Here is an 11,576-nt window from a genome sequence, read left to right on the forward strand (position 1 = left end):
AGCTGGTCATTTTTAGCCCTTCGAATTTTACTTACCTAAACTATGCCAAATTGCGAATACGAGAACCAATTTCAAGTAAATGTGAAAGTCTAAAACTTTTTGATCGTATGTTGACTTTAAACTATTAATCGGAAAACAACTTTTTTGTTCGTTTGACAGTTTTTTGCAACTATCCAAAAAACAACCATCCGGTCATACTTTGAAACATAATTATGAAAAAATACCTGGATTCTGCGAGACTGCTTTCCGTCGAATACTGGCATTTCCAGTCTGTTGGATTTGAAGTCGAGCAGCAGCTGGATTATGTCGACATCGTTTCTGTGACAAGACAACAGCAACGGAGTACTTCCTTTGGGATATACAGCTGTCTTTGCGATCTGGAATAGAGTACACTATTTTGAGATTATCCTTCAAAAACAGTTAAAAATTGCCATCAATAACTGTTTTGACCGGTATTGACAGGATGGGTGACTGTTTTGGAGCGTTTTGCGACAGCGTTACCTAGTCTTGTTCTGAATATTATCTAGCTAGATTCTTTCACATCCATGGGCTAACTTGCAACATATCTGTCGGCAATAGACTAGGGTAATGGACGTTTTTGACCGTTATTTTTTGGCGATGACCGCTTTCGATAGTTTCCCCCCTTGTTGCAATATCACTAAACTTATATAATTCGAATGTAGTTACTTTCGTATAATGAAGTCAATTTTGTCTCTCATTTTAAAAAGAAATAGAAACATTAAATGTTTCAGAAAATAGTTAATTACAGTTGAATGATGATCATTCTTTTTTGCCTCTGTACAGATCTATTAACACGAACACATTACGAGCAATAATGTATGACAGACAGCTTTCTTTCTTGTCTGTGGTTACCATATCACAGAAACATCAATGGCATTCACCGTTCTACATTTTAATGAACCAACGGCTCTCACTGTCGTCTCTGTTCAAGCTATCCGGTCATTTGCTGAATAAAAAACAACTGAGAACGTTCATTTTAATGTTTTCGGGCAGAATTTAAACTTGGAAAATGAGAAGAATGGAAAATTTTTGTAGTTGATGGGTTGTGTGAGACCTGGTTAGGGTCTGCGCCTCTCCTTAGTAGACTGAGGGCAGCTGATTGGTTGCCCGCTTTGACTGCACAGTGGAGAGAGTCACTGAGGTTGATGTCTTTCTCCTGCAACAGACGAGTCAACACATCCTCTTGCTCATTCCTGATTGCATACGTCAAAGCAGTGAATCCTGAACACACACATAACAGAGTTTTAACAGTGAAAGCAAAATACGTCTAACTTGACGAAATTCGAGGTATCGGAATATTTCAGCGGCTTATATTGACATTATAGGGGAGAAACAAAGGTTACAAAAGCTTGAAACACACACGTGCAAGTTTTAAAATGCCACACCACTGCTGCGCCAGATTATACAATGCTAGATTTTTCTCTCTATATATATAGTGTGAAATAATAAAACTGCTGACTTTTTAGAACTTGCAAAGTGCGTGTTTTGAGCAACGTTATGTGAGTACGCTAAATTCACTTCGAAATGCTCGCATATATCTCAAACTGTTACGGGGTAATCGATTAATGTCAGATGTTTTCTGTGACTTGGTCAAAGTCACAAAACCAGCACAAAAGTTTACAAAAACATACTTTTAAGAACAAGTTGTTTATTCCTTGATATAGTAGTACTACGAGCAGAATTAATCATTTCGAGTCAGGAATAATCTAACAATAAAAAAATTATACTTTTGCTCATAACCTAAAATGATCAATGATCATGATACTAGCTAGCAGTTACGCGTCAACAAAACAAAAATAGCTGAAAAAAAGAAGTTTTGGTAATGTGCATTTGCATTAACGTTCCAACCCCGTTTATCTATAATCCGATTTGATTCTCTACCAAATAAAAAGGCCTCTTTCAAAAACTCACACATTGTTCAAAAAATAATTCAGGTACATGAGTAGAAGAATCAGTACACCTCAAACCACTAAAGGAATTATCTAATGCCGCATTAGGGGGGGGGGGGGCTTTGAGACTTACCATTAATGAAACTAGAGGTCAAGACAAACAAAAACAAGATATCAACGTGGCCTGTTGTCAGGGGGACTATGTGTGAAACAACAGGAGGGAACACAAAAATTGACAAGCATAAAAAACACACAAAAATTCTATGAAGACGCGCAGTACAAAGCTGATAAAACAGATGGACAAAAGAGGAAGGAAAAGAGCTCAGGAACTGACTGAAATTATATAAGACAAACTCATTGAAAAAGACTGGAAGCCATTCGCTATCCATTCATGACTTTAGATAGAACTACTTCCAGTGGAATCGGATTAAATCTCATAATTCAGAATATGTCATAGGACTACAGGAAAAATAACAAACACAAAATAAATTATCTCGTTTAAAATGTGTACGAAAACAGCGACGAAGACCTTAACTCCATATTCAGTCAAAATGTCAATTTTTGTAAGGCAGATGTGATTTTGTTGAGATGATGTGACGAGACATCAACGAGACATGTGGCAAAAATTCAAAGCTCCAAAAGCTTTAATGAAACCAAAGTAATAAAATGCTCAGATAAAATCTTATACAAATATAACGATTAAAATATTTTTTATTAGAAAGAAGTCGCAACCGAATATTAATGAGTCTAAGCCCAAATTCTCAAAAAAGAAAATTAAAAATTGAAGCAAGGCACAAAAATTCACTAATTTTTTTTTTTAAAAAAACGATAAATCCATTGTTATGAGAGCCGTTAGGTTTCAATTTAATGTATTAGATATGTCCCATTCTACAATCTTGAAGTCAATTGGGCATTTAAATAATGAGAGCTTGTTAATTGACTATAAAAACGGGCAACAAATTCCAACAATACTCAAAGGTTTACTAAGAATGAACAGAGAAACTGTCGAGGCTATACAGACATGGACGTTTATTCTTATAACCCGATATATGTTCACTGGGCTATACTTGAAACTATATAGGACCTATTAATTTTTCACCTTGAAATGAAATCTTACTTGTCTTCAATTGGCAGAAAAAGAAGTACAAAATAGCGAGGAAAGGTTTAAAACCTCGTTCATATAGCGCTCTAAGACAATCTGAATGTTTTTTCTCATAAAAATTGTTGACGAGACAAAAACTGGCCTTGTTTCTACTGCACAATTGTGGAAACAACTAATTGTTCCAATTTTTAGTGCGATACACATTTTGGCAACTAAATTACATTATGTTAAAAATATAATTTATTTTGAATATATATATATATATATATATATATATATATATATATATATATATATATATATATATATACTAAGTTAGAAACAAATTCTGAGTAGCTGGAATTAAACTTAGTCATCAATCAAATTTACAACGTCTCGTCAGCAGTTTTCAGGACTGTACTTTTGGCAAATTAGACCAAACTGAACTACAATGCACATTCGGTGACATTTTTTACAGAAAAAAAGACAGAAATTTGAAGTTTATCCAAGAGTCAGATCAAACAATTCAACAGTCCTCTGCTATCCTTAAAGGTGAAACCAGCAAGATAGTTATATGAATTTCAATTTATTTCTGTGAAACTTACAGAAAATGTAACCGGAAATCAGTCCAGTGTTTGCAAAAATTCAATACCCAATTAGTCCTCAAAAAAATGTCTATTAGGAAGACTCTGAATTTCTCAGAAATGTAAACGCCAAAGATTTGCATTGTCAGCGCTTACTTTTTCTGAGCTGGTTTTGGAGAAAAAGTCAAATGGCACTGTAAATGCACTATTTTAACGCCAAAATAGCTGAATTTTTCGAATTTTTAAATCTCGATAACTCATCAAAAAACAAAACTCCAAAAATGTATTTCTAATTTGATATTTTGCGCTAAACCAGCTTTGTAGTAGATCAATGTGGCAAAGGGTGGGGTCCCATTGTCGAGGCCAGTCACAGTAGTCTTATCAATTTCATTAATCAAAATAATGGACAACAACAGTCCAATACCTCAACAACCTGAGCACTCAATTTTCTTTGTTTTTTATCTTTATAAGAATATCTTCTCAAACAATTTCAGAGCATTTCCTAAAAGAACGGTTTTTTAATATAAATAAAATGTAATTCGATAAAACGTTAATTTTTCAGGAATAAAAAAACAGTATACTAAGTGATGCTTAATAAACCAGAGAGTGTGGTTCGAGACTCAATCAAACAGAGAAAGTTGAAAATGCGCAAATTTTTTATTTCAAAATTAAGCAGATTTCAACGCATCCTTCCAGCGCATTTGAGCACATTACTGAGCAAGGTTTTGCGCTCAAATTGTGGCCAGCTCGGCGCATTTCAACGCATTTCTTATATAAATTTCAGTTAACTTCAAATCATTTCTCACAAAATTTGTCGACCTGGGTTTTGTACTGCTTTTAACAGTCTTATGAATGGCTTAATTCTGCTTTCCTTCTTCAGCTTCTTTCTACAACTTGTTTGTTTTCCATTTTAAAAATCAGGTTTATATTGAAAAGCAGTAACCCAAAATCCAAATAGCATGAATTTAGAAACCATTCGCAAAAATTATCTTCGCATTTACACTACATCTGTGATGATGTAACCTCTCTGGTTGCGATGATTGATGTCGAATTTCCTCCCGGGTGTAGACAACATGTCATCCACAGTCTTCAAGTCACCCTGCTTACATGCATTCCTGAATCTCGATTCCAAACTGTCCACCTCTCCCTTCTTCAGAATTGCTTGTCTCAACTGAACAACACAAAATCATCAACAGAAATTCAAATAGATTGTTTCTTTTGTTGCGCGGGGGGGGGGGGGTTGTAGGTTGCATAAAAAACGATTGTCTATGCATCCACATTGAACAATTGCTTGGACTTTCCATTATAGGCCTTATAAAAGTTTAAAACTCTGAGAATTATGATTCGTCTACTTTTCAGCTAGAATATTCTAGAAGATGAGTCCGTAACAGGAAACAGCCGACATTTTTTCTACCTTCTGCATGAATTCCTGTCTGCCAGTGGGTTTCGCCGAACTGGTCTCTTCCACAAATTTCTGGGCAATATCCACAGCAGAGACATCTCCCCCAATACTTCCCCTTGGTCCCCCTGCGCCGGGTGGCCCTGTGGACGTAGATGGGCCAGAAACACTTCCTCTTTGACTCACAGATCCACTCGGCCTATGTTCAAAATTGGACCTCTTCCGATCCTCAAACTTAGTCGCTATAAATCCCTTCAACATCGCCGGTTCTAACATTCTACCTATAACTTTCTATGTAGCATCATAACTTGTACCTGCGCTTCATAAACAGATCAAATTTTATAGAAAAGTTGAATAACTGCAGGTTAAGCTGTTCTACTCATTGTTTAAGTTCATCTTATCTCAACAGTGACTTTTGTGCAGCCAATCCATATATCAAAAATGTATGCTGTGCTGGTGTTGCTATTTGTCAGTCTGAGTCAATATCTCCCCGGATCATAGTAACATAGTAAATCAGCGCTGAATCATAGTATTTCTCAGTCTATTTTTTACTATGAACAGATTATGATCATGCCACTTTTTACACTGTTCAGACAAAATAATCATAGAAAAAAACCGAAAACACTCTGAACAGTCTAAAAGCCAATTCTTCGTTTATCATGCTCAGTCAAAAAAGAAAATTCTGTGAATGCTCTGGACAGCCTATTTCCAGAAAGCGAAAATATTTGAAAAAAAAAAGAAGAGAAGCCTCGATTAAAAACCAGGAGACACACAACAATCAATTGTATCTTTCATTATTGATAAAGAGCTTGACTATCATTAATTCGTCAAGAGCTTGACTACCCAAGTTCAAACATCACTATATTCAATTACAATAATGTTCCTCACAGTTTGTTTCACGAAATTCAGGCGCAAAACACTCCAAACATTTCTGCGCTGTTTCAGCTGAGCGGTTTGAAAAAAAATATTTTTTCAGTTTTCCTGCTGAAATTATTGTCTGCTTTTACCAAGTCTACTAAGAAAATACTTTGTGACCAATCACCTAATGAAACAATACAAACAAAACTTTCAATCAAATTATGTAAAAAAATGTCTGGTTCACATATGGATTATTATAAATTTGATTCTGTTGGCTGCTAAATAATATGCTTACCGAAACAAAACAAAAAAATTGTGTTGGATTAAGCCTGAGACAATGCAGGACCATTTGATAAAACAAAATTTATTGAGCAAAAGCTTGTGCATCTCCGAAGTCAATAAAAATGCTTAAAGTTATTTTCTCAGTATACGAAGTAAAAATGAACACTTTTTAAACTGATTTGAGCAATTATATAAACTTAATTGCGTATACTGCATCTCAGTAGCTTGAATTTGGCTAGCTGATTTTTTTCAAAAACGAAACAAGATGAAGCGGAACGCCCTAATTCATACACCAAATTCTTTTTACTTGTGGTTAACAGTCTGTTCACACTTAATATAGTTCGAATTTTTGTGCATATCAATTGGAATAACGTAAAATTTTTCACTCTAAAATTAATCAATGAAAATTAAATTATCAATGCTGATTCTTTTGAATAGGAACTCTTAGTCATTCAAAATAAATAAAAACATATTCTCCCAAATCAGAAGAAACGAAGAAAGGATTTCAATTATGATAGTTTATTGTGCTGCTTTGTTAAATTGTGATGTTAACAGTCAAAAATGAAATTTAAACTTCAAACATAAATTACCCGCAAATTTCGCATATATCCTAATGTAATGAGCAACATTTGTCAAATATTAGAAAATTTGTCAACGTAATTGCTCGTCAGAATTTCATTATAGACCAACTTTCCTGTAAAAGTGTAACAAAATGAGTTTTTTAAAAAAATAAATAAAGTTGGAAGTAAATTAAAATGAAATAAAATAATAAGTTTTTTTAAGTTCTAATTTTTTCGTACACAAGTCGTTTTCTTTGCTAGGTATGACCACTTCAAAGGAAACTGTACTTTCTTTTAAAGTTAATTTGTTACATGAAGGCAGTTATAATGAAAATCATTAAACACGTTAAAATTCGGTAAAAGAGAAAACGCAGCTTCGAATTTTTTTCCAGCCTACATTACTTTGTTTGTTCTAACTGATTGTCTGAACACTTTTTCTTGATTTTCTACCTGCAAAATTTTCAGCTGAAAACATAAGTTTTACCTCATAGTGATTCCTGGAACTTTTTTGTCGGAGTTGGAACAAATATTTGAATAGATGGTCCTGTCACTCAAAACCTGGGACGGAAATTAAATGGACCTTCTTACAATTTCAAAGGAAATTGGAAATTTATTTGATGGCATAGTTAGAGAAATGCATTGGCATCTTTCTCCTACTTTTAGCGAAAAATTTTCCTTTGACTTCAAAGTTCTGCTAACATTTTTAGAAGTTAATTCAGCTTTAATCAACCAATCCATATATCAAAAATGTATGCTGTGGTCTTGCTATTTGTCAGTCTGAGTCAATAACTCGTCAAGTTGAAACTCATTAACAAAACCCAAGTTCAAACATCACTATATTCAATTACAATTTTCAGTTTTCCAAAATATTGTCTGTTTTTACCAAGTCTGCTAAGAAAATACTTTGTGACCAATCACCTAATGAAACAATACAAACAAAACTTTCATTCAAATTATGTAAAAAATGTCTAGTTCACATATGGATTATTATAAATTTGATTCTGTTGGCTGCTAAACAATATGCTTACCGAAACAAAACAAAAAAAATGTATTGGATTAAGCCGAAGAAAATCCAGGACCAATTGATAAAACAAAATTTATTGATCAAAAACTTATGCATCTCCGAAGTCGATAAAAATGCTTAAAGTTATTTTCTCAGTATATGAAATAAAAATGAACACTTTTTAAACTGATTTGAGTAATTATATAAACTTAATTGCGTATACTGCATCTCACTAGCTTGAATTTGGCTAGCTGATTTTTTTTCAAAAACGAAACAAGATGAAGCGGAACGCCCTAATTCATACACCAAATTCTTTTTACTTGTGGTTAACAGTCTGTTCACACTTAATATAGTTCGAATTTTTGTGCATATCAATTGGAATAACGTAAAATTTTTCACTCTAAAATTAATCAATGAAAATTAAATTATCAATGCTGATTCTTTTGAATAGGAACTCTTAGCCATTCAAAATAAATAAAAACATATTCTCCCAAATCAGAAGAAACGAAGAAAGGATTTCAATTATGATAGTTTATTGTGCTGCTTTGTTAAATTGTGATGTTAACAGTCAAAAATGAAATTTAAACTTCAAACATAAATTACCAGCAAATTTCGCATATATCATAATGTAATGAGCAACATTTGTCAAATATTAGAAAATTTGTCAACGTAATTGGTCGTCAGAATTTCATTATAGACCAACTTTTCTGTAAAAGTGTAACAAAATGAGTTTTTTTAAAAAATAAATAAAGTTGGAAGTAAATTAAAATGAATTAAAATAAAAAGTTTTTTTAAGTTCTAATTTTTTCGTACACAAGTCGTTTTCTTTGCTAGGTATGACCACTTCAAAGGAAACTGTACTTTCTTTTAAAGTTAATTTGTTACATGAAGGCAGTTATAATGAAAATCATTAAACACGTTAAAATTCGGTAAAAGAGAAAACGCAGCTTCGAATTTTTTTCAAGCCTACATTACTTTGTTTGTTCTAACTGATTGTCTGAACACTTTTTCTTGATTTTCTACCTGCAAAATTTTCAGCTGAAAACATAAGTTTTACCTCATAGTGATTCCTGGAACTGTTTTGTCGGAGTTGGAACAAATATTTGAATAGATGGTCCTGTCACTCAAAACCTGGGACGGAAATTAAATGGACCTTCTTACAATTTCAAAGAAAATTGGAAATTTATTTGATGGCATAGTTAGAGAAATGCATTGGCATCTTTCTCCTACTTTTAGCGAAAAATTTTCCTTTGACTTCAAAGTTCTGCTAACATTTTTAGAAGTTAATTCAGCTTTAATCAAAACCGATCAAAATTATAATCAATTGAAATTGGTTCAATAGTTTCAGAGACAACAATCAACGATTAGTTGTTATTGCAATGATCCATTGACTAGCAATTCCCAGGTTGAGGTCCCGACCCAAATTGGTTTATGATCAGACCCAGTCGAGCGCACACCCGTGTGTTCCCGGACCGATATTACAGCGTCTGGGAGGAAGTTCGAGCGCACTACAGTCTGGACGATGGTCTGGAGATTGTCTGATCAGAGGTCGATTTTGTCTGAAAAGTCTGATCATAGGCGGATTCGAGCGCACTTGGGTCTGATCACGGCCGACTTCGAGCGCGATTGGGTCTGATCATAACCTCTTCGAGCGCACTTTTGTCTGATCAGAGGCGACTTCGACCGCAATTGGGTCTGATCATAACCTCTTTGAGCGCGCTTGAGTCTGATCAGAAAGGTTTTTGAACGCAATTGGGTCTGATCAGGGACCATTTCGAGCGCATTATTTTTTATCTCTTTTTTTGTTTTTTTTACTGAGAGATGTTGGCTCTGCTAAGAGGCAGCCACAAAGCAGCGTTCTGATCAGAGACCCATCATAAGTCCGATAGCTCTGATTAGAAAAAAAGGAGTCTAGCTGATAGCAGAGGCCGGTCCCCTTCAGAAGAAACTTTGATCAACTGGAGACCACGATATTTCATATGGAAAGCTGTCTAAACTCATCCATTGAGTCAGAAATATACACTAAAATGTACACTAAATAAAATTTGTTCTCAACATTTGGGTTTCGTTTCCTTTAGCAATACTCTTATAATTGATATTTCCTTAGATGAATTAAATACTGCAAACATCAGTTCTTATGAAAAAAAAGGTTATAGCAAAACTAGGAGATTTTTTAATAAGTAAAATTTTTCTCTAATCAGACTATTTCGAGGGCACTTGATTTTAATCAGAACTGGTTTCAAGCGCACTTCAGTCTGATCATAAATGACTGCAAGCGCTACTGGGTCTGACCAAAAATGCTTCGAGCGCAACTGGGTCTGATCATAACCTCTTCGAGCGCACTTGAGTCTGATCATAGTCTGATTAAGGTCTGGGCAATAGTCTTAAGATGGTCTGATCAGAACACCTTCGGTCTGAAAAGTCTGATCAGAGACCTTTTGTGTCTGGAAAGTCTGTTCAGAGGTATTTTGGGTCTGGAAAGTCTGATCAGGGTGAATTTCCGTCTGGAAAGTCTGATCAGAAATAATTTCGGTCCGGAAAGTCTGATCAGACAAAAATTTGGGTCTGGGCCTCAAGCTGGGTTGTGATGAACGGCTTCAATTTCAAAAAAATCTAGAAAAAAAGTTGTTAAAACCACTTATTTTGTTGTTAAATGGAATGATTCCTTATCTTTCAAAATATTGCTTAGATATTTGATAACTTGATGTTCTTTTTCTATCACTCTAACTTTCTGCGATATTTTCTTCCAAAGATTTAAGTTAGCTGAATGAAATCCTAATTTTTGAGCTCATCACTGTCTTATGCGGATAAAACAGTTTTTTGGAGTTGTTATTTTGGTTTTGTTTTCAAAAAACTGTCAACAAATTTATATATAATTCATTTGCTTTAGTTTTTATTTGCTATTGAGGAAAACGGTCAAAATTGATGTCAAGACTTTTAAACAAAAATGCCTGAAACATCCAGCTAGACTAAAAGCTGTAACCAATGATTTTAGGCATTTCCCAAATCATGATCATTAACATATTTTTTCAGTTAAAAATGTTGATATATAGCATCTTCTGGCTTTTTGACTTTTGGCACTGCATATGTTCGTTTTAAGTCAGAGGTTGTTTTGTGTTCTGGTGGTGGTGGGGGGGGGGGGGGGTTGATGTTATTGGTCTATCCAAAGAGCAAAAAACAATCACCAGCTCATTGAATTGTGTACAGACTTTGTGTAAATGTTGAAATGTGGTGTGACACTTACTGAGAAGACTGAGTGAGACTCTCTTCTCCCTCGTCATCATCTTCAATCTCAACATCTATCGTGTCATCAGCCATTGTTTTTTGTCTTATCAGCAGATTATTATAACTAACTAGTTAACTAATTAGAAGTTAGTATGTGGTTATAACCATGCAAGAGACTACCTTTGAGTCTATAATGACATAAACAATGTTAGGATCTGTTTCCTTCCTATGTCACCACTGTGTATGTGCCTTTCTTTCAAATTGAGTAAATCAAGTTTTGTTTTTCGTTTAACAGTTCCTTTGATCATTAAATTTTTCCCGATCTAACCAGTTAAGTGCTGTAATTATGTAACTTATAGTTGAAATTGGTAGGTACATTTAACAACGTTAAAAAGCACATTAATTATGGCAATCGAAATATTAAAAATTAGAAAATTGGACGCTATCTTCAAAGACAAAATGTTCAAAAACTTGAAAATTGCTCCATTAAACATATTATAACAATTTTTCTTAAATAACTCCAATTTGACGTAGCAAAATCAAAACTGCACATTATATAGTCATCACACTCACACACCTTATTCACACTCATTGGCTAAATTGATATTAATTTGTTGCATAGAAGCTGTAATTTTTTTGAAAAAACAGAAATTGTTAAAATTAATAAAAAAAGA

The 11,576-nt window shown here is 34.0% G+C and overlaps 1 protein-coding gene across 1 annotated transcript in view; it reads right to left on the minus strand.

Moving 5' to 3' along the window:
- The window catches only part of LOC142352919 (transient-receptor-potential-like protein), a 19,833-nt gene extending 8,749 nt beyond the window's left edge, over positions 1 to 11,084 (minus strand). The window contains exons 1-5 of the mRNA XM_075405076.1: positions 10,922 to 11,084; positions 4,990 to 5,173; positions 4,599 to 4,746; positions 1,076 to 1,242; positions 225 to 377 (exon numbers count right to left, since the gene is read on the minus strand). Of these exons, the coding sequence (XP_075261191.1) occupies positions 225 to 377; positions 1,076 to 1,242; positions 4,599 to 4,746; positions 4,990 to 5,173; positions 10,922 to 10,995 (726 nt within the window). The 5' untranslated portion in view covers positions 10,996 to 11,084. The remainder of the gene's footprint in view (positions 1 to 224; positions 378 to 1,075; positions 1,243 to 4,598; positions 4,747 to 4,989; positions 5,174 to 10,921) is intronic.
- Positions 11,085 to 11,576: the final 492 nt, after the last annotated feature.

The sequence above is a fragment of the Convolutriloba macropyga genome, chromosome 14 (assembly GCF_964194025.1).
Source record: "Convolutriloba macropyga chromosome 14, txConMacr16.3, whole genome shotgun sequence".
Classification (NCBI taxonomy): Eukaryota; Metazoa; Xenacoelomorpha; order Acoela; family Convolutidae; genus Convolutriloba; species Convolutriloba macropyga.